Genomic DNA, 26,294 nt, shown 5'->3' with positions numbered 1-26,294 from the left:
CTCAGTTTTGAAAAATAAAATAATAATCATCTCATTGATTTCACAATTCAGAGTTTATTTTTAATCATTTTAAGATTAAACAACACAACTAATTCTTCAAAAAGAAATCATTCTATAAATTTTATTGGAGATTTTTCTAAATGAAATGTTAATAGTGGTAAAAACAATCAGTACACATTGCAAACATATTTTAAGTGAAGAAAAGTTGAAATGTTCATGCAGAGAAAACGTCAGTTCAGCTGAACTGTAATCCTCATAAGCAGTAAAGCTTCTGTGACTAAACAGAAACATCTAAAGAGTGTTTGTAAAGAGACTCAAACATTTACAGAACAAGTGAAAAGATGTCAAAGTACCACCTATAAAGTCACAATCAGCTCTCAGCAACAAACAAGAATAATGATCAAGTTGAAGGATTAAAGTTTAACACACAGTTCCTTTACATTGCTTCTGTCTATTTCAGTTTACACAACTCAGCAGCAGATCCAAAACCGATCCAAAGTCCAGCATGTAGAGGCTGAGTGAATGTGGTCTGGACTCTGTGGAGGAGAGTCATGGTTTTAGAGATGCTGTAGAAGGACAGAATACCTGCTCTGTGATCCAGGTAGACTCCTACTCTGGAAGACTGAGGACCTGAGATAGGAGTACTAACACTGTTGTACCGAAACTTATAAATGTTGTTGTCACAATATAATGCCCAAGATTTGTCATTGAGTCCAAATCCTCTTTCAGTCACGCCTCCTGCTCTGTTGATATTCTTATATGCGACTGCTACACAAACTCCTCTTCCTCTCCTCTCCACCTCCCAGTAACAATGCCCAGTCAGACTCTCTGGACTCAGGACTTGACACCAATCAGTGAATCTGTCTGGGTGACTAGAATAAGACTGTTGTTGACCTGTGTTTATTACATTTTTGTTTGCGGCAGTTAATAACAGCTGTGCATTTATTGTATTTGGATCCAGTGTGATGTCACGTGAATATTGTAAGAAGTCAGCTCTGGTCTTGGGCTCTGGTTTTGACAGAAAAACATCCACTTCAGTCACTCTCTGTGAGATGTTTATCCATTTCTCTCTCAGGACGTCCTCAAGTTCATCCTTGACTTCTGACACAGCTGCCGTCACATACTCAAATAACCCCTGAGGACGGATGTTGATGCTGGATGAGTGTGTAGATTGACAGAGTGGTGACAGTGAAGGGTAGTCGTGTAGAACCTTGATGTGGTCCTGTGTGTGTGAGAGCCTCTCCAGTTCAGCGTCTCTCCTCTTCAGCTCAGTGATCTCCTGCTCCAGCTTCTCCTGAAGCTCTTTGACTCGACTGACTTCAGTTTGCTGCTGGGATCTAACCTTCTGCTTCACATCAGAGCGTCTTTTCTCCATGAGACAGATGAGCTGAGTGAAGATCTTCTCACTGTCCTTCACTGCTTTATCAACAGAGCCATTAATAACCTTCACCTCCTGTTGAAACAGCTTCATTCTGTCCTGGATCCTCTGCTGGATGTGTTGTCGACTCACCTCCAGCTCTCTCTGCTTCTCGGTCCTCTCTGCTGCAGCTGAGACTGTGTCGTGGCCTTTATGTTCCTCCACAGAGCAGAGAAAACAGATAGACTGCTTATCAGTGCGGCAGAACATCTTCATCACCTCATTATGTAGAGAGCATATGTTCTCCTGGAGCTTCTTGGAGGGCTCCACCAGCGTGTGTTTTTCAAATGTAGGTGATTTATAATGAGGCTGCAGGTGTTTCTCACAGTAAGAAGCCAGACATTGTAGACAGGACCTTTGAGCTTTCAGTTTGCTCTCGGTGCAGAAATCGCAAGCCACATCCTCGGGTCCAGCATAGCAGCGGTCAGCAGGACCTTCTTTAAGTCCAGTCTTCTTCAGCTCCTCCACTAAAACTGCCAACATGGTGTTTTTCAACAGGGCAGGTCTCACTGGGAAGGTCTGCCTACACTGAGGGCAGCTGGAGTTTTTCTTCTCCTCTTTATCCCAGTGGGTTTTAATACAGTTCATGCAGTAGCTGTGTCCACAGGGAACAGTCACCGGTTTCTTCAGTAGATCCAGACAGATCGAACAAGAGAAGGTTTCCTGGTCCAGCTGAACTCCTTTCTGGGCCATTTCTCCTCTCAGTCACAATGACTGTCTGAGTTGCACTTCCTGGGAACTGAAACTATTTTCACCTCTGATCTACAAAACGTGACTTAATTCAAAGCTTGATCCAACCGTGACTAGACTGGCTGAAGATATTCAAGACGTTTCACCTCTCCTCCAAAAGGCTCCTTCAGTTCTGAGCTATTTGGAGGATGGAGCAAGAAATTTAAGCCTCTGTGGATCATTAGCATGCTAATAGTCAAGGATGACTCACATCAGAGTCGTTAGCTGAGTCGTTACAACACACAGTCGTCTGTGGGTCGTTGGAGTCACATGTTCCAAGATGGGACTGGGAGTTCAGTTGTTTTGGATGAGAATTCAAAAAATCATTGCAGGATGGTGAAAGATGGTGTTTCTGACCACCACCTCAGTCAAGGGATGGCTTTTCCACTTGGACATAAATGGCTTCTTTAACACCCATTTTCAAATCAACACAGACACACAAACCCTCCAACACCTTGAGGCAGAAGTTGGTCCAGCCCAAGGACAACATTAGAACATGTGACTCCAACGACCCGCAGACGACTGGTTGTCGTAACGACTCTTGGCAGAACTATGTCAACGACTCAGCTAATACCCATGATGTGAGTCATCCTTGATTATTAGAGTACTAATTATCCACAGAGACTTACATTTCTATCTCTGTCCACTTTGGTTTCTTAGTGTGCTTGCTTTTCCTTGTTGTTAAAGTTCATGTTTTTTTATAAACAGTAAAGTGAGGGTGACCAGCAGATATAAACACACTTAATTGAATGTTGGAGCAGTTTGGACTGCGGCTAAAATCTGTTCTATCCCGCGATCAAAGTGGAATCATTTATTTCCACTTCAGTCATTTCATCTGACGAAATGTGGAACATACACGTCACGCTCTGTGATCAAATGTCCAAAAGTATTCACAGATGAGACCTGTGGAATCATTTGTAAGTTAAGGACGAAGAAAAAAACTTTAAATAATAGAGTTATAGTAAAACTAGACAACATTATTGAATCTTGTCCTTTATAAGACTTGATTATTGAACATTATTAAACAGGCTGCTGGTTATAAAGTGTCAAGTTGTCTGTTTTGTTTCTCTTTGGGCGTGAAAAGAAATTGCTTCTCTGAAGACACCTATTGTTCAAGTTTTGAGTATCTGCAAAAAAATAAGCAACTACAAAACGTTTACTTCAAGTGAATTTTATACCAGCTACTTTTTACATTGACTAGAGTCCTTTATAAGTAACCATAGTAACATTCCATCAAAGTAGTTGTCTTTAACTTGAGTTGAATGTTTTAGTACGTCTGTCAGTTTGTTTGATCAGTATCTCAGTTTTGAAAAATAAAATAATAATCATCTCATTGATTTCACAATTCAGAGTTTATTTTTAATCATTTTAAGATGAAACAACACAATTAATTCTTCAAAAAGAAATCATTCTATACATTTTATTGGAGATTTTTCTAAATGAAATGTTAAAAGTGGTAAAAACAATCAGTACACATTGCAAACATATTTTAAGTGAAGAAAAGTTGAAATGTTCATGCAGACAAAAAGTCAGTTCAGCTGAACAAAAATCGTCATGAGCAGTAGAGCCTCTGTAACTAAACGGAAACAGCTAAAGAGTTATTTAAAGAGACTCAAACATTTGCAGAAAAAGTGAAAAGATGTCAAAGTACCACCCACAAAGTTTGACTTGAACAATGTAACCACAATCAGCTCTCAGCTACACACAAGAAGAACGACCAAGTTGAAGGATTTTCAAGATTAACCCACTGTTCCTTTAATTACTTGTGTCTATTTCAGTTTACATAACTCAGCAGAAGATCTAGGATAAATGTAAATTCCAGCATGTAGAGGCTGAGTGAATGTGGTCTGGACTCTGTGGAGGAGATTCATGGTTTTAGAGATGCTGTAGAAGGACAGAATACCTACTCTGTGATCCAGGTAGACTCCTACTCTGGAGGACTGAGGACCTGAGAGAGGAGTGCTGACATCGTTGCACAGAAACTTAGAACTGTTGTTGTCACAATATAACGCCCAAGATTTGTCATTGAGTCCAAATCCTCTTTCAATCACGCCTCCTGCTCTGTTGATATTCTTGAAAGCGACTGCTACACAAACTCCTCTTCCTCTCCTCTTCACCTCCCAGTAACAACGTCCAGTCAGACTTTCTGGACTCAGGACCTGAGGCCATCCAGTGAATCTGTCCGGGTGACTAGAATAAGACTGTTGTTGACCTGTGTATGTCACTTTTCTGTTCCCACCAGATAATAAGAGCCATTTGTTGAGTGTATTTGGATCCAGTGTGATGTCACGTGAATATTGTAAGAAGTCAGCTCTGGTCTTGGGCTCTGGTTTTGACAGTAAGATGTCCACTGAGACGTTTGTCCATTTCTCTCTCAGGACGTCCTCTAGTTTGTCTCTGACTTCTGACACAGCTGATGTCACATCCTCAAATAACCTCTGAGGACGGATATTGATGCTGGATGAGTGGGTAGACTTGCCGAGTGGTGACAGTGAGTTGTAGTCGTGTAGAAACTGGATGTGGTCCTGTGTGCGTGAGAGTCTCTCCAATTCAGCATCTCTCCTCTTCAGCTTAGCGATCTCCTGATCCAAAGCATGGCGATTTTTGACTCGACTGACTTCAGTTTGCTGCTGGGATCTGACCTTCTGCTTCACATCAGAGCGACTTTCCTCCATGAGACGGATCATCTCAGTGAAGATCTTCTCACTGCCCTCCACTGCTTTATCGGCAGAGCCATTGATAGCCTTCACCTCCTGTTGAAACAGCTTCACATCTTTCTCTCTGCGCTGGATCCTCTGCTGGATGTTTTGTCGAGTCATCTCCGTCATCTCTGCTGCAGCTGAGACTGTGTCGTGGCCTTTATGTTCCTCTAGAGAGCAGAGATAACAGATGGACTGCTTATCAGTGCGGCAGAACATCTTCATCACCTCATCATGACGAGAGCAGATGTTCAACTTGATCTTCTTGGAGGGCTCCACCAGCTTGTGTTTTTCAAATGTAGGTGATTTATAGTGAGGCTGCAGGTGTTTCTCGCAGTAAGAAGCCAGACATTGGAGACAGTACTTTTGGGCTTTCAGTTTTCTCTTGGTGCAGAAATCACAGGCCACATCCTGGGGTCCAGCATAGCAGTGATCAGCAGGAGCGTCTTTAAGTCCAGTCTTCTTCAGCTCCTCCACTAAAACTGCCAACATGGTGTTTTTCAACAGGGCAGGTCTCGCTGGGAAGGTCTGCCTACACTGAGGGCAGCTGGAGTTTTTCTTCTCCTCTTTATCCCAGTGGGTTTTAATACAGTTCATGCAGTAGCTGTGTCCACAGGGAACAGTCACCGGATTCTTCAGTAGATCCAGACAGATCAAACAAGAGAAGGTTTCCTGGTCCAGCTGAACTCCTTCCTGGGCCATTTCTCCTCTCAGTCACAATGACTGTCTGAGTTTCACTTCCTGGGAACTGAAACTATTTTCACCTCTGATCTACAAAACGTGACTTAATTCAAAGCTTGATCTAACCGTGACTAGACTGGCTGAAGATATTCAAGACGTTTCACCTCTCCTCAAAAAGGCTCCTTCTGTTCTGAGCTATTTGGAGGATGGAGCAAGAAATTTAAGCCTCTGTGGATCATTAGCATGCTAATAGTCAAGGATGACTCACATCAGAGTCGTTAGCTGAGTCGTTACAACACACAGTCGTCTGTGGGTCGTTGGAGTCACATGTTCCAAGGTGGGACTGGGACTTCAGTTGTTTTGGATGAGAATTCAAAAAATCATTGCAGGATGGTGAAAGATAGTGTTTCTGACCACCACCTCAGTCAAGGGATGGCTTTTCCACTTGGACATAAATGGCTTCTTTAACACCCGTTTTCAAATCAACACAGACACACAAACCCTCCAACACCTTGAGGCAGAAGTTGGTCCAGCCCAAGGACAACATTAGAACATGTGACTCCAACGACCCGCAGACGACTGGTTGTCGTAACGACTCTTGGCAGAACTATGTCAACGACTCAGCTAATACCCATGATGTGAGTCATCCTTGATTATTAGAGTACTAATTATCCACAGAGACTTACATTTCTATCTCTGTCCACTTTGGTTTCTTAGTGTGCTTGCTTTTCCTTGTTGTTAAAGTTCATATTTTTTATAAACTGTAAAGTGAGGGTGACCAGCAGATATAAACACACTTAATTGAATGTTGGAGCAGTTTGGACTGCGGCTAAAATCTGTTCTATCCCGAGATCAAAGTGGAATCATTTATTTCCACTTCAGTCATTTCATCTGACGAAATGTGGAACATACACGTCACGCTCTGTGATCAAACGTCCAAAAGTATTCTCAGATGAGACCTGTGGAATCATTTGTAAGTTAAGGACGAAGAAAAAAACTTTAAATAATAGAGTTATAGTAAAACTAGACAACATTATTGAATCTTGTCCTTTATAAGACTTGATTATTGAACATTATTAAACAGGCTGCTGGTTATAAAGTGTCAAGTTGTCTGTTTTGTTTCTCTTTGGGCGTGAAAAGAAATTGCTTCTCTGAAGACACCTATTGTTCAAGTTTTGAGTATCTGCAAAAAAATAAGCAACTACAAAACGTTTACTTCAAGTGAATTTTATACCAGCTACTTTTTACATTGACTAGAGTCCTTTATAAGTAACCATAGTAACATTCCATCAAAGTAGTTGTCTTTAACTTGAGTTGAATGTTTTAGTACCTCTGTCAGTTTGTTTGATCAGAATCTCAGTTTTGAAAAATGAAATAATAATTATCTCATTGATTTCACAATTCAGAGTTTATTTTTAATCATTTTAAGATGAAACAACACAATTAATTCTTCAAAAGGAAATCATTCTATACATTTTATTGGAGATTTTTCTAAATGAAATGTTAAAAGTGGTAAAAACAATCAGTACACATTGCAAACATATTTTAAGTGAAGAAAAGTTAAAATGTTCATGCAGACAAAAAGTCAGTTCAGCTGAACTGTAATCCTCATAAGCAGTAAAGCTTCTGTGACTAAACAGAAACATCTAAAGAGTGTTTGTAAAGAGACTCAAACATTTACAGAACAAGTGAAAAGATGTCAAAGTACCACCTATAAAGTCACAATCAGCTCTCAGCAACAAACAAGAATAATGATCAAGTTGAAGGATTAAAGTTTAACACACAGTTCCTTTACATTGCTTCTGTCTATTTCAGTTTACACAACTCAGCAGCAGATCCAAAACCGATCCAAAGTCCAGCATGTAGAGGCTGAGTGAATGTGGTCTGGACTCTGTGGAGGAGAGTCATGGTTTTAGAGATGCTGTAGAAGGACAGAATACCTGCTCTGTGATCCAGGTAGACTCCTACTCTGGAAGACTGAGGACCTGAGATAGGAGTACTAACACTGTTGTACCGAAACTTATAAATGTTGTTGTCACAATATAATGCCCAAGATTTGTCATTGAGTCCAAATCCTCTTTCAGTCACGCCTCCTGCTCTGTTGATATTCTTATATGCGACTGCTACACAAACTCCTCTTCCTCTCCTCTCCACCTCCCAGTAACAACGCCCAGTCAGACTCTCTGGACTCAGGACTTGACACCAATCAGTGAATCTGTCTGGGTGACTAGAATAAGACTGTTGTTGACCTGTGTTTATTACATTTTTGTTTGCGGCAGTTAATAACAGCTGTGCATTTATTGTATTTGGATCCAGTGTGATGTCACGTGAATATTGTAAGAAGTCAGCTCTGGTCTTGGGCTCTGGTTTTGACAGCAAAACATCCACTTCAGTCACTCTCTGTGAGATGTTTATCCATTTCTCTCTCAGGACGTCCTCAAGTTCATCCTTGACTTCTGACACAGCTGCCGTCACATACTCAAATAACCCCTGAGGACGGATGTTGATGCTGGATGAGTGTGTAGATTGACAGAGTGGTGACAGTGAAGGGTAGTCGTGTAGAACCTTGATGTGGTCCTGTGTGTGTGAGAGCCTCTCCAGTTCAGCGTCTCTCCTCTTCAGCTCAGTGATCTCCTGCTCCAGCTTCTCCTGAAGCTCTTTGACTCGACTGACTTCAGTTTGCTGCTGGGATCTAACCTTCTGCTTCACATCAGAGCGTCTTTTCTCCATGAGACAGATGAGCTGAGTGAAGATCTTCTCACTGTCCTTCACTGCTTTATCAACAGAGCCATTAATAACCTTCACCTCCTGTTGAAACAGCTTCATTCTGTCCTGGATCCTCTGCTGGATGTGTTGTCGACTCACCTCCAGCTCTCTCTGCTTCTCGGTCCTCTCTGCTGCAGCTGAGACTGTGTCGTGGCCTTTATGTTCCTCCACAGAGCAGAGAAAACAGATAGACTGCTTATCAGTGCGGCAGAACATCTTCATCACCTCATTATGTAGAGAGCATATGTTCTCCTGGAGCTTCTTGGAGGGCTCCACCAGCGTGTGTTTTTCAAATGTAGGTGATTTATAATGAGGCTGCAGGTGTTTCTCACAGTAAGAAGCCAGACATTGTAGACAGGACCTTTGAGCTTTCAGTTTGCTCTCGGTGCAGAAATCGCAAGCCACATCCTCGGGTCCAGCATAGCAGCGGTCAGCAGGAGCGTCTTTAAGTCCAGTCTTCTTCAGCTCCTCCACTAAAACTGCCAACATGGTGTTTTTCAACAGGGCAGGTCTCACTGGGAAGGTCTGCCTACACTGAGGGCAGCTGGAGTTTTTCTTCTCCTCTTTATCCCAGTGGGTTTTAATACAGTTCATGCAGTAGCTGTGTCCACAGGGAACAGTCACCGGTTTCTTCAGTAGATCCAGACAGATCGAACAAGAGAAGGTTTCCTGGTCCAGCTGAACTCCTTTCTGGGCCATTTCTCCTCTCAGTCACAATGACTGTCTGAGTTGCACTTCCTGGGAACTGAAACTATTTTCACCTCTGATCTACAAAACGTGACTTAATTCAAAGCTTGATCCAACCGTGACTAGACTGGCTGAAGATATTCAAGACGTTTCACCTCTCCTCCAAAAGGCTCCTTCAGTTCTGAGCTATTTGGAGGATGGAGCAAGAAATTTAAGCCTCTGTGGATCATTAGCATGCTAATAGTCAAGGATGACTCACATCAGAGTCGTTAGCTGAGTCGTTACAACACACAGTCGTCTGTGGGTCGTTGGAGTCACATGTTCCAAGATGGGACTGGGAGTTCAGTTGTTTTGGATGAGAATTCAAAACATCATTGCAGGATGGTGTTTCTGACCACCACCTCAGTCAAGAGATGGCTTTTCCACTTGGACATAAATGGCTTCTTTAACACCCGTTTTCAAATCAACACAGACACACAAACACAAACCCTCCAACACCTTGAGGCAGAAGTTGGTCCAGCCCAAGGACAACATTAGAACATGTGACTCCAACGACCCGCGGACGACTGGTTGTCGTAACGACTCTTGGCAGAACTATCTCAACGACTCAGCTAATACCCATGATGTGAGTCATCCTTGATTATTAGTGTACTAATTATCCACAGAGACTTACATTTCTAACTCTGTCCACTGTGGTTTCTTAGTGTGCTTGCTTTTCCTTGTTGTTAAAGTTCATATTTTTTTATAAACAGTAAAGTGAGGGTGACCAGCAGATATAAACACACTTAATTGAATGCTGGAGCAGTTTGGACTGCGGCTAAAATCTGTTCTATCCCGAGATAAAAGTGGAATCATTTATTTCCACTTCAGTCATTTCATCTGACGAAATGTGGAACGTACACGTCACGCTCTGTGATCAAATGTCCAAAAGTATTCTCAGATGAGACCTGTGGAATCATTTGTACGTTAAGGACGAAGAAAAAAACTTTAAATAATAGAGTTATAGTAAAACTAGACCACATTATTGAATCTTGTCCTTTACAAGACTTGATTATTGATCATTATTAAACAGGCTGCTGGTCATAAAGTGTCATGTTGTCTGTTTGCAAAAAAATAAGCAACTACAAAACGTTTAATTCAATTGAATTTTATACCAGCTACTTTTTACATTGACTAGAGTCCTTTATAAGTAACCATAGTAACATTCCATTAAAGTAGTTGTCTTTAACTTGAGTTGAATGTTTTAGTACCTCTGTCAGTTTGTTTGATCAGAATCTCAGTTTTGAAAAATAAAATAATAATCATCTCATTGATTTCACAATTCAGAGTTTATTTTTAATCATTTTAAGATTAAACAACACAACTAATTCTTCAAAAAGAAATCATTCTATAAATTTTATTGGAGATTTTTCTAAATGAAATGTTAATAGTGGTAAAAACAATCAGTACACATTGCAAACATATTTTAAGTGAAGAAAAGTTGAAATGTTCATGCAGAGAAAACGTCAGTTCAGCTGAACTGTAATCCTCATAAGCAGTAAAGCTTCTGTGACTAAACAGAAACATCTAAAGAGTGTTTGTAAAGAGACTCAAACATTTACAGAACAAGTGAAAAGATGTCAAAGTACCACCTATAAAGTCACAATCAGCTCTCAGCAACAAACAAGAATAATGATCAAGTTGAAGGATTAAAGTTTAACACACAGTTCCTTTACATTGCTTCTGTCTATTTCAGTTTACACAACTCAGCAGCAGATCCAAAACCGATCCAAAGTCCAGCATGTAGAGGCTGAGTGAATGTGGTCTGGACTCTGTGGAGGAGAGTCATGGTTTTAGAGATGCTGTAGAAGGACAGAATACCTGCTCTGTGATCCAGGTAGACTCCTACTCTGGAAGACTGAGGACCTGAGATAGGAGTACTAACACTGTTGTACCGAAACTTATAAATGTTGTTGTCACAATATAATGCCCAAGATTTGTCATTGAGTCCAAATCCTCTTTCAGTCACGCCTCCTGCTCTGTTGATATTCTTATATGCGACTGCTACACAAACTCCTCTTCCTCTCCTCTCCACCTCCCAGTAACAACGCCCAGTCAGACTCTCTGGACTCAGGACTTGACACCAATCAGTGAATCTGTCTGGGTGACTAGAATAAGACTGTTGTTGACCTGTGTTTATTACATTTTTGTTTGCGGCAGTTAATAACAGCTGTGCATTTATTGTATTTGGATCCAGTGTGATGTCACGTGAATATTGTAAGAAGTCAGCTCTGGTCTTGGGCTCTGGTTTTGACAGCAAAACATCCACTTCAGTCACTCTCTGTGAGATGTTTATCCATTTCTCTCTCAGGACGTCCTCAAGTTCATCCTTGACTTCTGACACAGCTGCCGTCACATACTCAAATAACCCCTGAGGACGGATGTTGATGCTGGATGAGTGTGTAGATTGACAGAGTGGTGACAGTGAAGGGTAGTCGTGTAGAACCTTGATGTGGTCCTGTGTGTGTGAGAGCCTCTCCAGTTCAGCGTCTCTCCTCTTCAGCTCAGTGATCTCCTGCTCCAGCTTCTCCTGAAGCTCTTTGACTCGACTGACTTCAGTTTGCTGCTGGGATCTAACCTTCTGCTTCACATCAGAGCGTCTTTTCTCCATGAGACAGATGAGCTGAGTGAAGATCTTCTCACTGTCCTTCACTGCTTTATCAACAGAGCCATTAATAACCTTCACCTCCTGTTGAAACAGCTTCATTCTGTCCTGGATCCTCTGCTGGATGTGTTGTCGACTCACCTCCAGCTCTCTCTGCTTCTCGGTCCTCTCTGCTGCAGCTGAGACTGTGTCGTGGCCTTTATGTTCCTCCACAGAGCAGAGAAAACAGATAGACTGCTTATCAGTGCGGCAGAACATCTTCATCACCTCATTATGTAGAGAGCATATGTTCTCCTGGAGCTTCTTGGAGGGCTCCACCAGCGTGTGTTTTTCAAATGTAGGTGATTTATAATGAGGCTGCAGGTGTTTCTCACAGTAAGAAGCCAGACATTGTAGACAGGACCTTTGAGCTTTCAGTTTGCTCTCGGTGCAGAAATCGCAAGCCACATCCTCGGGTCCAGCATAGCAGCGGTCAGCAGGAGCGTCTTTAAGTCCAGTCTTCTTCAGCTCCTCCACTAAAACTGCCAACATGGTGTTTTTCAACAGGGCAGGTCTCACTGGGAAGGTCTGCCTACACTGAGGGCAGCTGGAGTTTTTCTTCTCCTCTTTATCCCAGTGGGTTTTAATACAGTTCATGCAGTAGCTGTGTCCACAGGGAACAGTCACCGGTTTCTTCAGTAGATCCAGACAGATCGAACAAGAGAAGGTTTCCTGGTCCAGCTGAACTCCTTTCTGGGCCATTTCTCCTCTCAGTCACAATGACTGTCTGAGTTGCACTTCCTGGGAACTGAAACTATTTTCACCTCTGATCTACAAAACGTGACTTAATTCAAAGCTTGATCCAACCGTGACTAGACTGGCTGAAGATATTCAAGACGTTTCACCTCTCCTCCAAAAGGCTCCTTCAGTTCTGAGCTATTTGGAGGATGGAGCAAGAAATTTAAGCCTCTGTGGATCATTAGCATGCTAATAGTCAAGGATGACTCACATCAGAGTCGTTAGCTGAGTCGTTACAACACACAGTCGTCTGTGGGTCGTTGGAGTCACATGTTCCAAGATGGGACTGGGAGTTCAGTTGTTTTGGATGAGAATTCAAAACATCATTGCAGGATGGTGTTTCTGACCACCACCTCAGTCAAGAGATGGCTTTTCCACTTGGACATAAATGGCTTCTTTAACACCCGTTTTCAAATCAACACAGACACACAAACACAAACCCTCCAACACCTTGAGGCAGAAGTTGGTCCAGCCCAAGGACAACATTAGAACATGTGACTCCAACGACCCGCGGACGACTGGTTGTCGTAACGACTCTTGGCAGAACTATCTCAACGACTCAGCTAATACCCATGATGTGAGTCATCCTTGATTATTAGTGTACTAATTATCCACAGAGACTTACATTTCTAACTCTGTCCACTGTGGTTTCTTAGTGTGCTTGCTTTTCCTTGTTGTTAAAGTTCATATTTTTTTATAAACAGTAAAGTGAGGGTGACCAGCAGATATAAACACACTTAATTGAATGCTGGAGCAGTTTGGACTGCGGCTAAAATCTGTTCTATCCCGAGATAAAAGTGGAATCATTTATTTCCACTTCAGTCATTTCATCTGACGAAATGTGGAACGTACACGTCACGCTCTGTGATCAAATGTCCAAAAGTATTCTCAGATGAGACCTGTGGAATCATTTGTACGTTAAGGACGAAGAAAAAAACTTTAAATAATAGAGTTATAGTAAAACTAGACCACATTATTGAATCTTGTCCTTTACAAGACTTGATTATTGATCATTATTAAACAGGCTGCTGGTCATAAAGTGTCATGTTGTCTGTTTGCAAAAAAATAAGCAACTACAAAACGTTTAATTCAATTGAATTTTATACCAGCTACTTTTTACATTGACTAGAGTCCTTTATAAGTAACCATAGTAACATTCCATTAAAGTAGTTGTCTTTAACTTGAGTTGAATGTTTTAGTACCTCTGTCAGTTTGTTTGATCAGAATCTCAGTTTTGAAAAATAAAATAATAATCATCTCATTGATTTCACAATTCAGAGTTTATTTTTAATCATTTTAAGATTAAACAACACAACTAATTCTTCAAAAAGAAATCATTCTATAAATTTTATTGGAGATTTTTCTAAATGAAATGTTAATAGTGGTAAAAACAATCAGTACACATTGCAAACATATTTTAAGTGAAGAAAAGTTGAAATGTTCATGCAGAGAAAACGTCAGTTCAGCTGAACTGTAATCCTCATAAGCAGTAAAGCTTCTGTGACTAAACAGAAACATCTAAAGAGTGTTTGTAAAGAGACTCAAACATTTACAGAACAAGTGAAAAGATGTCAAAGTACCACCTATAAAGTCACAATCAGCTCTCAGCAACAAACAAGAATAATGATCAAGTTGAAGGATTAAAGTTTAACACACAGTTCCTTTACATTGCTTCTGTCTATTTCAGTTTACACAACTCAGCAGCAGATCCAAAACCGATCCAAAGTCCAGCATGTAGAGGCTGAGTGAATGTGGTCTGGACTCTGTGGAGGAGAGTCATGGTTTTAGAGATGCTGTAGAAGGACAGAATACCTGCTCTGTGATCCAGGTAGACTCCTACTCTGGAAGACTGAGGACCTGAGATAGGAGTACTAACACTGTTGTACCAAAACTTATAAATGTTGTTGTCACAATATAATGCCCAAGATTTGTCATTGAGTCCAAATCCTCTTTCAGTCACGCCTCCTGCTCTGTTGATATTCTTATATGCGACTGCTACACAAACTCCTCTTCCTCTCCTCTCCACCTCCCAGTAACAACGCCCAGTCAGACTCTCTGGACTCAGGACTTGACACCAATCAGTGAATCTGTCTGGGTGACTAGAATAAGACTGTTGTTGACCTGTGTTTATTACATTTTTGTTTGCGGCAGTTAATAACAGCTGTGCATTTATTGTATTTGGATCCAGTGTGATGTCACGTGAATATTGTAAGAAGTCAGCTCTGGTCTTGGGCTCTGGTTTTGACAGCAAAACATCCACTTCAGTCACTCTCTGTGAGATGTTTATCCATTTCTCTCTCAGGACGTCCTCAAGTTCATCCTTGACTTCTGACACAGCTGCCGTCACATACTCAAATAACCCCTGAGGACGGATGTTGATGCTGGATGAGTGTGTAGATTGACAGAGTGGTGACAGTGAAGGGTAGTCGTGTAGAACCTTGATGTGGTCCTGTGTGTGTGAGAGCCTCTCCAGTTCAGCGTCTCTCCTCTTCAGCTCAGTGATCTCCTGCTCCAGCTTCTCCTGAAGCTCTTTGACTCGACTGACTTCAGTTTGCTGCTGGGATCTAACCTTCTGCTTCACATCAGAGCGTCTTTTCTCCATGAGACAGATGAGCTGAGTGAAGATCTTCTCACTGTCCTTCACTGCTTTATCAACAGAGCCATTAATAACCTTCACCTCCTGTTGAAACAGCTTCATTCTGTCCTGGATCCTCTGCTGGATGTGTTGTCGACTCACCTCCAGCTCTCTCTGCTTCTCGGTCCTCTCTGCTGCAGCTGAGACTGTGTCGTGGCCTTTATGTTCCTCCACAGAGCAGAGAAAACAGATAGACTGCTTATCAGTGCGGCAGAACATCTTCATCACCTCATTATGTAGAGAGCATATGTTCTCCTGGAGCTTCTTGGAGGGCTCCACCAGCGTGTGTTTTTCAAATGTAGGTGATTTATAATGAGGCTGCAGGTGTTTCTCACAGTAAGAAGCCAGACATTGTAGACAGGACCTTTGAGCTTTCAGTTTGCTCTCGGTGCAGAAATCGCAAGCCACATCCTCGGGTCCAGCATAGCAGCGGTCAGCAGGAGCGTCTTTAAGTCCAGTCTTCTTCAGCTCCTCCACTAAAACTGCCAACATGGTGTTTTTCAACAGGGCAGGTCTCACTGGGAAGGTCTGCCTACACTGAGGGCAGCTGGAGTTTTTCTTCTCCTCTTTATCCCAGTGGGTTTTAATACAGTTCATGCAGTAGCTGTGTCCACAGGGAACAGTCACCGGTTTCTTCAGTAGATCCAGACAGATCGAACAAGAGAAGGTTTCCTGGTCCAGCTGAACTCCTTTCTGGGCCATTTCTCCTCTCAGTCACAATGACTGTCTGAGTTGCACTTCCTGGGAACTGAAACTATTTTCACCTCTGATCTACAAAACGTGACTTAATTCAAAGCTTGATCCAACCGTGACTAGACTGGCTGAAGATATTCAAGACGTTTCACCTCTCCTCCAAAAGGCTCCTTCAGTTCTGAGCTATTTGGAGGATGGAGCAAGAAATTTAAGCCTCTGTGGATCATTAGCATGCTAATAGTCAAGGATGACTCACATCAGAGTCGTTAGCTGAGTCGTTACAACACACAGTCGTCTGTGGGTCGTTGGAGTCACATGTTCCAAGATGGGACTGGGAGTTCAGTTGTTTTGGATGAGAATTCAAAACATCATTGCAGGATGGTGTTTCTGACCACCACCTCAGTCAAGAGATGGCTTTTCCACTTGGACATAAATGGCTTCTTTAACACCCGTTTTCAAATCAACACAGACACACAAACACAAACCCTCCAACACCTTGAGGCAGAAGTTGGTCCAGCCCAAGGACAACATTAGAACATGTGACTCCAACGACCCGCGGACGACTGGTTGTCGTAACGACTCTTGGCAGAACTATCTCAACGACTCAGCTAATACCCATGATGTGAGTCATCCTTGATTATTAGTGTACTAATTATCCACAGAGACTTACATTTCTAACTCTGTCCACTGTGGTTTCTTAGTGTGCTTGCTTTTCCTTGTTGTTAAAGTTCATATTTTTTTATAAACAGTAAAGTGAGGGTGACCAGCAGATATAAACACACTTAATTGAATGCTGGAGCAGTTTGGACTGCGGCTAAAATCTGTTCTATCCCGAGATAAAAGTGGAATCATTTATTTCCACTTCAGTCATTTCATCTGACGAAATGTGGAACGTACACGTCACGCTCTGTGATCAAATGTCCAAAAGTATTCTCAGATGAGACCTGTGGAATCATTTGTACGTTAAGGACGAAGAAAAAAACTTTAAATAATAGAGTTATAGTAAAACTAGACCACATTATTGAATCTTGTCCTTTACAAGACTTGATTATTGATCATTATTAAACAGGCTGCTGGTCATAAAGTGTCATGTTGTCTGTTTGCAAAAAAATAAGCAACTACAAAACGTTTAATTCAATTGAATTTTATACCAGCTACTTTTTACATTGACTAGAGTCCTTTATAAGTAACCATAGTAACATTCCATTAAAGTAGTTGTCTTTAACTTGAGTTGAATGTTTTAGTACCTCTGTCAGTTTGTTTGATCAGAATCTCAGTTTTGAAAAATAAAATAATAATCATCTCATTGATTTCACAATTCAGAGTTTATTTTTAATCATTTTAAGATTAAACAACACAACTAATTCTTCAAAAAGAAATCATTCTATAAATTTTATTGGAGATTTTTCTAAATGAAATGTTAATAGTGGTAAAAACAATCAGTACACATTGCAAACATATTTTAAGTGAAGAAAAGTTGAAATGTTCATGCAGAGAAAACGTCAGTTCAGCTGAACTGTAATCCTCATAAGCAGTAAAGCTTCTGTGACTAAACAGAAACATCTAAAGAGTGTTTGTAAAGAGACTCAAACATTTACAGAACAAGTGAAAAGATGTCAAAGTACCACCTATAAAGTCACAATCAGCTCTCAGCAACAAACAAGAATAATGATCAAGTTGAAGGATTAAAGTTTAACACACAGTTCCTTTACATTGCTTCTGTCTATTTCAGTTTACACAACTCAGCAGCAGATCCAAAACCGATCCAAAGTCCAGCATGTAGAGGCTGAGTGAATGTGGTCTGGACTCTGTGGAGGAGAGTCATGGTTTTAGAGATGCTGTAGAAGGACAGAATACCTGCTCTGTGATCCAGGTAGACTCCTACTCTGGAAGACTGAGGACCTGAGATAGGAGTACTAACACTGTTGTACCAAAACTTATAAATGTTGTTGTCACAATATAATGCCCAAGATTTGTCATTGAGTCCAAATCCTCTTTCAGTCACGCCTCCTGCTCTGTTGATATTCTTATATGCGACTGCTACACAAACTCCTCTTCCTCTCCTCTCCACCTCCCAGTAACAACGCCCAGTCAGACTCTCTGGACTCAGGACTTGACACCAATCAGTGAATCTGTCTGGGTGACTAGAATAAGACTGTTGTTGACCTGTGTTTATTACATTTTTGTTTGCGGCAGTTAATAACAGCTGTGCATTTATTGTATTTGGATCCAGTGTGATGTCACGTGAATATTGTAAGAAGTCAGCTCTGGTCTTGGGCTCTGGTTTTGACAGCAAAACATCCACTTCAGTCACTCTCTGTGAGATGTTTATCCATTTCTCTCTCAGGACGTCCTCAAGTTCATCCTTGACTTCTGACACAGCTGCCGTCACATACTCAAATAACCCCTGAGGACGGATGTTGATGCTGGATGAGTGTGTAGATTGACAGAGTGGTGACAGTGAAGGGTAGTCGTGTAGAACCTTGATGTGGTCCTGTGTGTGTGAGAGCCTCTCCAGTTCAGCGTCTCTCCTCTTCAGCTCAGTGATCTCCTGCTCCAGCTTCTCCTGAAGCTCTTTGACTCGACTGACTTCAGTTTGCTGCTGGGATCTAACCTTCTGCTTCACATCAGAGCGTCTTTTCTCCATGAGACAGATGAGCTGAGTGAAGATCTTCTCACTGTCCTTCACTGCTTTATCAACAGAGCCATTAATAACCTTCACCTCCTGTTGAAACAGCTTCATTCTGTCCTGGATCCTCTGCTGGATGTGTTGTCGACTCACCTCCAGCTCTCTCTGCTTCTCGGTCCTCTCTGCTGCAGCTGAGACTGTGTCGTGGCCTTTATGTTCCTCCACAGAGCAGAGAAAACAGATAGACTGCTTATCAGTGCGGCAGAACATCTTCATCACCTCATTATGTAGAGAGCATATGTTCTCCTGGAGCTTCTTGGAGGGCTCCACCAGCGTGTGTTTTTCAAATGTAGGTGATTTATAATGAGGCTGCAGGTGTTTCTCACAGTAAGAAGCCAGACATTGTAGACAGGACCTTTGAGCTTTCAGTTTGCTCTCGGTGCAGAAATCGCAAGCCACATCCTCGGGTCCAGCATAGCAGCGGTCAGCAGGAGCGTCTTTAAGTCCAGTCTTCTTCAGCTCCTCCACTAAAACTGCCAACATGGTGTTTTTCAACAGGGCAGGTCTCACTGGGAAGGTCTGCCTACACTGAGGGCAGCTGGAGTTTTTCTTCTCCTCTTTATCCCAGTGGGTTTTAATACAGTTCATGCAGTAGCTGTGTCCACAGGGAACAGTCACCGGTTTCTTCAGTAGATCCAGACAGATCGAACAAGAGAAGGTTTCCTGGTCCAGCTGAACTCCTTTCTGGGCCATTTCTCCTCTCAGTCACAATGACTGTCTGAGTTGCACTTCCTGGGAACTGAAACTATTTTCACCTCTGATCTACAAAACGTGACTTAATTCAAAGCTTGATCCAACCGTGACTAGACTGGCTGAAGATATTCAAGACGTTTCACCTCTCCTCCAAAAGGCTCCTTCAGTTCTGAGCTATTTGGAGGATGGAGCAAGAAATTTAAGCCTCTGTGGATCATTAGCATGCTAATAGTCAAGGATGACTCACATCAGAGTCGTTAGCTGAGTCGTTACAACACACAGTCGTCTGTGGGTCGTTGGAGTCACATGTTCCAAGATGGGACTGGGAGTTCAGTTGTTTTGGATGAGAATTCAAAACATCATTGCAGGATGGTGTTTCTGACCACCACCTCAGTCAAGAGATGGCTTTTCCACTTGGACATAAATGGCTTCTTTAACACCCGTTTTCAAATCAACACAGACACACAAACACAAACCCTCCAACACCTTGAGGCAGAAGTTGGTCCAGCCCAAGGACAACATTAGAACATGTGACTCCAACGACCCGCGGACGACTGGTTGTCGTAACGACTCTTGGCAGAACTATCTCAACGACTCAGCTAATACCCATGATGTGAGTCATCCTTGATTATTAGTGTACTAATTATCCACAGAGACTTACATTTCTAACTCTGTCCACTGTGGTTTCTTAGTGTGCTTGCTTTTCCTTGTTGTTAAAGTTCATATTTTTTTATAAACAGTAAAGTGAGGGTGACCAGCAGATATAAACACACTTAATTGAATGCTGGAGCAGTTTGGACTGCGGCTAAAATCTGTTCTATCCCGAGATAAAAGTGGAATCATTTATTTCCACTTCAGTCATTTCATCTGACGAAATGTGGAACGTACACGTCACGCTCTGTGATCAAATGTCCAAAAGTATTCTCAGATGAGACCTGTGGAATCATTTGTACGTTAAGGACGAAGAAAAAAACTTTAAATAATAGAGTTATAGTAAAACTAGACCACATTATTGAATCTTGTCCTTTACAAGACTTGATTATTGATCATTATTAAACAGGCTGCTGGTCATAAAGTGTCATGTTGTCTGTTTGCAAAAAAATAAGCAACTACAAAACGTTTAATTCAATTGAATTTTATACCAGCTACTTTTTACATTGACTAGAGTCCTTTATAAGTAACCATAGTAACATTCCATTAAAGTAGTTGTCTTTAACTTGAGTTGAATGTTTTAGTACCTCTGTCAGTTTGTTTGATCAGAATCTCAGTTTTGAAAAATAAAATAATAATCATCTCATTGATTTCACAATTCAGAGTTTATTTTTAATCATTTTAAGATTAAACAACACAACTAATTCTTCAAAAAGAAATCATTCTATAAATTTTATTGGAGATTTTTCTAAATGAAATGTTAATAGTGGTAAAAACAATCAGTACACATTGCAAACATATTTTAAGTGAAGAAAAGTTGAAATGTTCATGCAGAGAAAACGTCAGTTCAGCTGAACTGTAATCCTCATAAGCAGTAAAGCTTCTGTGACTAAACAGAAACATCTAAAGAGTGTTTGTAAAGAGACTCAAACATTTACAGAACAAGTGAAAAGATGTCAAAGTACCACCTATAAAGTCACAATCAGCTCTCAGCAACAAACAAGAATAATGATCAAGTTGAAGGATTAAAGTTTAACACACAGTTCCTTTACATTGCTTCTGTCTATTTCAGTTTACACAACTCAGCAGCAGATCCAAAACCGATCCAAAGTCCAGCATGTAGAGGCTGAGTGAATGTGGTCTGGACTCTGTGGAGGAGAGTCATGGTTTTAGAGATGCTGTAGAAGGACAGAATACCTGCTCTGTGATCCAGGTAGACTCCTACTCTGGAAGACTGAGGACCTGAGATAGGAGTACTAACACTGTTGTACCGAAACTTATAAATGTTGTTGTCACAATATAATGCCCAAGATTTGTCATTGAGTCCAAATCCTCTTTCAGTCACGCCTCCTGCTCTGTTGATATTCTTATATGCGACTGCTACACAAACTCCTCTTCCTCTCCTCTCCACCTCCCAGTAACAACGCCCAGTCAGACTCTCTGGACTCAGGACTTGACACCAATCAGTGAATCTGTCTGGGTGACTAGAATAAGACTGTTGTTGACCTGTGTTTATTACATTTTTGTTTGCGGCAGTTAATAACAGCTGTGCATTTATTGTATTTGGATCCAGTGTGATGTCACGTGAATATTGTAAGAAGTCAGCTCTGGTCTTGGGCTCTGGTTTTGACAGAAAAACATCCACTTCAGTCACTCTCTGTGAGATGTTTATCCATTTCTCTCTCAGGACGTCCTCAAGTTCATCCTTGACTTCTGACACAGCTGCCGTCACATACTCAAATAACCCCTGAGGACGGATGTTGATGCTGGATGAGTGTGTAGATTGACAGAGTGGTGACAGTGAAGGGTAGTCGTGTAGAACCTTGATGTGGTCCTGTGTGTGTGAGAGCCTCTCCAGTTCAGCGTCTCTCCTCTTCAGCTCAGTGATCTCCTGCTCCAGCTTCTCCTGAAGCTCTTTGACTCGACTGACTTCAGTTTGCTGCTGGGATCTAACCTTCTGCTTCACATCAGAGCGTCTTTTCTCCATGAGACAGATGAGCTGAGTGAAGATCTTCTCACTGTCCTTCACTGCTTTATCAACAGAGCCATTAATAACCTTCACCTCCTGTTGAAACAGCTTCATTCTGTCCTGGATCCTCTGCTGGATGTGTTGTCGACTCACCTCCAGCTCTCTCTGCTTCTCGGTCCTCTCTGCTGCAGCTGAGACTGTGTCGTGGCCTTTATGTTCCTCCACAGAGCAGAGAAAACAGATAGACTGCTTATCAGTGCGGCAGAACATCTTCATCACCTCATTATGTAGAGAGCATATGTTCTCCTGGAGCTTCTTGGAGGGCTCCACCAGCGTGTGTTTTTCAAATGTAGGTGATTTATAATGAGGCTGCAGGTGTTTCTCACAGTAAGAAGCCAGACATTGTAGACAGGACCTTTGAGCTTTCAGTTTGCTCTCGGTGCAGAAATCGCAAGCCACATCCTCGGGTCCAGCATAGCAGCGGTCAGCAGGAGCGTCTTTAAGTCCAGTCTTCTTCAGCTCCTCCACTAAAACTGCCAACATGGTGTTTTTCAACAGGGCAGGTCTCACTGGGAAGGTCTGCCTACACTGAGGGCAGCTGGAGTTTTTCTTCTCCTCTTTATCCCAGTGGGTTTTAATACAGTTCATGCAGTAGCTGTGTCCACAGGGAACAGTCACCGGTTTCTTCAGTAGATCCAGACAGATCGAACAAGAGAAGGTTTCCTGGTCCAGCTGAACTCCTTTCTGGGCCATTTCTCCTCTCAGTCACAATGACTGTCTGAGTTGCACTTCCTGGGAACTGAAACTATTTTCACCTCTGATCTACAAAACGTGACTTAATTCAAAGCTTGATCCAACCGTGACTAGACTGGCTGAAGATATTCAAGACGTTTCACCTCTCCTCCAAAAGGCTCCTTCAGTTCTGAGCTATTTGGAGGATGGAGCAAGAAATTTAAGCCTCTGTGGATCATTAGCATGCTAATAGTCAAGGATGACTCACATCAGAGTCGTTAGCTGAGTCGTTACAACACACAGTCGTCTGTGGGTCGTTGGAGTCACATGTTCCAAGATGGGACTGGGAGTTCAGTTGTTTTGGATGAGAATTCAAAACATCATTGCAGGATGGTGTTTCTGACCACCACCTCAGTCAAGAGATGGCTTTTCCACTTGGACATAAATGGCTTCTTTAACACCCGTTTTCAAATCAACACAGACACACAAACACAAACCCTCCAACACCTTGAGGCAGAAGTTGGTCCAGCCCAAGGACAACATTAGAACATGTGACTCCAACGACCCGCGGACGACTGGTTGTCGTAACGACTCTTGGCAGAACTATCTCAACGACTCAGCTAATACCCATGATGTGAGTCATCCTTGATTATTAGTGTACTAATTATCCACAGAGACTTACATTTCTAACTCTGTCCACTGTGGTTTCTTAGTGTGCTTGCTTTTCCTTGTTGTTAAAGTTCATATTTTTTTATAAACAGTAAAGTGAGGGTGACCAGCAGATATAAACACACTTAATTGAATGCTGGAGCAGTTTGGACTGCGGCTAAAATCTGTTCTATCCCGAGATAAAAGTGGAATCATTTATTTCCACTTCAGTCATTTCATCTGACGAAATGTGGAACGTACACGTCACGCTCTGTGATCAAATGTCCAAAAGTATTCTCAGATGAGACCTGTGGAATCATTTGTACGTTAAGGACGAAGAAAAAAACTTTAAATAATAGAGTTATAGTAAAACTAGACCACATTATTGAATCTTGTCCTTTACAAGACTTGATTATTGATCATTATTAAACAGGCTGCTGGTCATAAAGTGTCATGTTGTCTGTTTGCAAAAAAATAAGCAACTACAAAACGTTTAATTCAATTGAATTTTATACCAGCTACTTTTTACATTGACTAGAGTCCTTTATAAGTAACCATAGTAACATTCCATTAAAGTAGTTGTCTTTAACTTGAGTTGAATGTTTTAGTACCTCTGTCAGTTTGTTTGATCAGAATCTCAGTTTTGAAAAATAAAATAATAATCATCTCATTGATTTCACAATTCAGAGTTTATTTTTAATCATTTTAAGATTAAACAACACAACTAATTCTTCAAAAAGAAATCATTCTATAAATTTTATTGGAGATTTTTCTAAATGAAATGTTAATAGTGGTAAAAACAATCAGTACACATTGCAAACATATTTTAAGTGAAGAAAAGTTGAAATGTTCATGCAGAGAAAACGTCAGTTCAGCTGAACTGTAATCCTCATAAGCAGTAAAGCTTCTGTGACTAAACAGAAACATCTAAAGAGTGTTTGTAAAGAGACTCAAACATTTACAGAACAAGTGAAAAGATGTCAAAGTACCACCTATAAAGTCACAATCAGCTCTCAGCAACAAACAAGAATAATGATCAAGTTGAAGGATTAAAGTTTAACACACAGTTCCTTTACATTGCTTCTGTCTATTTCAGTTTACACAACTCAGCAGCAGATCCAAAACCGATCCAAAGTCCAGCATGTAGAGGCTGAGTGAATGTGGTCTGGACTCTGTGGAGGAGAGTCATGGTTTTAGAGATGCTGTAGAAGGACAGAATACCTGCTCTGTGATCCAGGTAGACTCCTACTCTGGAAGACTGAGGACCTGAGATAGGAGTACTAACACTGTTGTACCGAAACTTATAAATGTTGTTGTCACAATATAATGCCCAAGATTTGTCATTGAGTCCAAATCCTCTTTCAGTCACGCCTCCTGCTCTGTTGATATTCTTATATGCGACTGCTACACAAACTCCTCTTCCTCTCCTCTCCACCTCCCAGTAACAACGCCCAGTCAGACTCTCTGGACTCAGGACTTGACACCAATCAGTGAATCTGTCTGGGTGACTAGAATAAGACTGTTGTTGACCTGTGTTTATTACATTTTTGTTTGCGGCAGTTAATAACAGCTGTGCATTTATTGTATTTGGATCCAGTGTGATGTCACGTGAATATTGTAAGAAGTCAGCTCTGGTCTTGGGCTCTGGTTTTGACAGCAAAACATCCACTTCAGTCACTCTCTGTGAGATGTTTATCCATTTCTCTCTCAGGACGTCCTCAAGTTCATCCTTGACTTCTGACACAGCTGCCGTCACATACTCAAATAACCCCTGAGGACGGATGTTGATGCTGGATGAGTGTGTAGATTGACAGAGTGGTGACAGTGAAGGGTAGTCGTGTAGAACCTTGATGTGGTCCTGTGTGTGTGAGAGCCTCTCCAGTTCAGCGTCTCTCCTCTTCAGCTCAGTGATCTCCTGCTCCAGCTTCTCCTGAAGCTCTTTGACTCGACTGACTTCAGTTTGCTGCTGGGATCTAACCTTCTGCTTCACATCAGAGCGTCTTTTCTCCATGAGACAGATGAGCTGAGTGAAGATCTTCTCACTGTCCTTCACTGCTTTATCAACAGAGCCATTAATAACCTTCACCTCCTGTTGAAACAGCTTCATTCTGTCCTGGATCCTCTGCTGGATGTGTTGTCGACTCACCTCCAGCTCTCTCTGCTTCTCGGTCCTCTCTGCTGCAGCTGAGACTGTGTCGTGGCCTTTATGTTCCTCCACAGAGCAGAGAAAACAGATAGACTGCTTATCAGTGCGGCAGAACATCTTCATCACCTCATTATGTAGAGAGCATATGTTCTCCTGGAGCTTCTTGGAGGGCTCCACCAGCGTGTGTTTTTCAAATGTAGGTGATTTATAATGAGGCTGCAGGTGTTTCTCACAGTAAGAAGCCAGACATTGTAGACAGGACCTTTGAGCTTTCAGTTTGCTCTCGGTGCAGAAATCGCAAGCCACATCCTCGGGTCCAGCATAGCAGCGGTCAGCAGGAGCGTCTTTAAGTCCAGTCTTCTTCAGCTCCTCCACTAAAACTGCCAACATGGTGTTTTTCAACAGGGCAGGTCTCACTGGGAAGGTCTGCCTACACTGAGGGCAGCTGGAGTTTTTCTTCTCCTCTTTATCCCAGTGGGTTTTAATACAGTTCATGCAGTAGCTGTGTCCACAGGGAACAGTCACCGGTTTCTTCAGTAGATCCAGACAGATCGAACAAGAGAAGGTTTCCTGGTCCAGCTGAACTCCTTTCTGGGCCATTTCTCCTCTCAGTCACAATGACTGTCTGAGTTGCACTTCCTGGGAACTGAAACTATTTTCACCTCTGATCTACAAAACGTGACTTAATTCAAAGCTTGATCCAACCGTGACTAGACTGGCTGAAGATATTCAAGACGTTTCACCTCTCCTCCAAAAGGCTCCTTCAGTTCTGAGCTATTTGGAGGATGGAGCAAGAAATTTAAGCCTCTGTGGATCATTAGCATGCTAATAGTCAAGGATGACTCACATCAGAGTCGTTAGCTGAGTCGTTACAACACACAGTCGTCTGTGGGTCGTTGGAGTCACATGTTCCAAGATGGGACTGGGAGTTCAGTTGTTTTGGATGAGAATTCAAAACATCATTGCAGGATGGTGTTTCTGACCACCACCTCAGTCAAGAGATGGCTTTTCCACTTGGACATAAATGGCTTCTTTAAC

The 26,294-nt window shown here is 41.8% G+C and overlaps 8 protein-coding genes across 8 annotated transcripts; all 8 read right to left on the bottom strand.

Annotated features, from left to right (window-relative positions):
• Positions 1-451: 451 nt before the first annotated feature.
• LOC306833886 (tripartite motif-containing protein 16-like) lies at positions 452-2,110 on the bottom strand (the record flags this gene model as incomplete). The annotated part of the gene is made up of 1 exon (XM_079359500.1): positions 452-2,110. One exon carries the CDS (start codon positions 2,108-2,110, stop codon positions 452-454), a length of 1,659 nt encoding a protein of 552 aa, XP_079215626.1.
• Positions 2,111-3,833: 1,723 nt separating this feature from the next.
• On the bottom strand, positions 3,834-5,547 carry LOC306833877 (E3 ubiquitin/ISG15 ligase TRIM25-like; the record flags this gene model as incomplete). Its single annotated transcript, XM_079359488.1, has 2 exons — positions 3,834-3,844; positions 4,812-5,547. 2 exons carry the CDS (start codon positions 5,545-5,547, stop codon positions 3,834-3,836), a joined length of 747 nt encoding a protein of 248 aa, XP_079215614.1.
• Positions 5,548-7,332: 1,785 nt separating this feature from the next.
• Positions 7,333-9,024, bottom strand: LOC306833824 (tripartite motif-containing protein 16-like; the record flags this gene model as incomplete). Its single annotated transcript, XM_079359380.1, has 1 exon — positions 7,333-9,024. Exon 1 carries the CDS (start codon positions 8,989-8,991, stop codon positions 7,333-7,335), a length of 1,659 nt encoding a protein of 552 aa, XP_079215506.1. The 5' UTR covers positions 8,992-9,024.
• Positions 9,025-10,705: 1,681 nt separating this feature from the next.
• On the bottom strand, positions 10,706-12,364 carry LOC306833815 (tripartite motif-containing protein 16-like; the record flags this gene model as incomplete). Its single annotated transcript, XM_079359365.1, has 1 exon — positions 10,706-12,364. One exon carries the CDS (start codon positions 12,362-12,364, stop codon positions 10,706-10,708), a length of 1,659 nt encoding a protein of 552 aa, XP_079215491.1.
• Positions 12,365-14,078: 1,714 nt separating this feature from the next.
• On the bottom strand, positions 14,079-15,770 carry LOC306833807 (tripartite motif-containing protein 16-like; the record flags this gene model as incomplete). Its single annotated transcript, XM_079359352.1, has 1 exon — positions 14,079-15,770. The coding sequence occupies exon 1, from the start codon at positions 15,735-15,737 to the stop codon at positions 14,079-14,081; it is 1,659 nt and encodes a 552-aa protein (XP_079215478.1). The 5' UTR covers positions 15,738-15,770.
• A 1,681-nt stretch (positions 15,771-17,451) lies between these two features.
• LOC306833803 (tripartite motif-containing protein 16-like) lies at positions 17,452-19,116 on the bottom strand (the record flags this gene model as incomplete). The annotated part of the gene is made up of 1 exon (XM_079359338.1): positions 17,452-19,116. The coding sequence occupies exon 1, from the start codon at positions 19,108-19,110 to the stop codon at positions 17,452-17,454; it is 1,659 nt and encodes a 552-aa protein (XP_079215464.1). The 5' UTR covers positions 19,111-19,116.
• A 1,708-nt stretch (positions 19,117-20,824) lies between these two features.
• Positions 20,825-22,516, bottom strand: LOC306833793 (tripartite motif-containing protein 16-like; the record flags this gene model as incomplete). Its single annotated transcript, XM_079359327.1, has 1 exon — positions 20,825-22,516. The coding sequence occupies exon 1, from the start codon at positions 22,481-22,483 to the stop codon at positions 20,825-20,827; it is 1,659 nt and encodes a 552-aa protein (XP_079215453.1). The 5' UTR covers positions 22,484-22,516.
• A 1,681-nt stretch (positions 22,517-24,197) lies between these two features.
• Positions 24,198-25,889, bottom strand: LOC306833787 (tripartite motif-containing protein 16-like; the record flags this gene model as incomplete). Its single annotated transcript, XM_079359317.1, has 1 exon — positions 24,198-25,889. Exon 1 carries the CDS (start codon positions 25,854-25,856, stop codon positions 24,198-24,200), a length of 1,659 nt encoding a protein of 552 aa, XP_079215443.1. The 5' UTR covers positions 25,857-25,889.
• Positions 25,890-26,294: the final 405 nt, after the last annotated feature.

Source organism: Symphodus melops (genome assembly GCF_947650265.1).
Source record: "Symphodus melops genome assembly, chromosome: 1".
Classification (NCBI taxonomy): Eukaryota; Metazoa; Chordata; class Actinopteri; order Labriformes; family Labridae; genus Symphodus; species Symphodus melops.
Note: the sequence above shows the minus strand (reverse complement) of the source record. Positions and strands in the feature narration are given on the sequence as shown.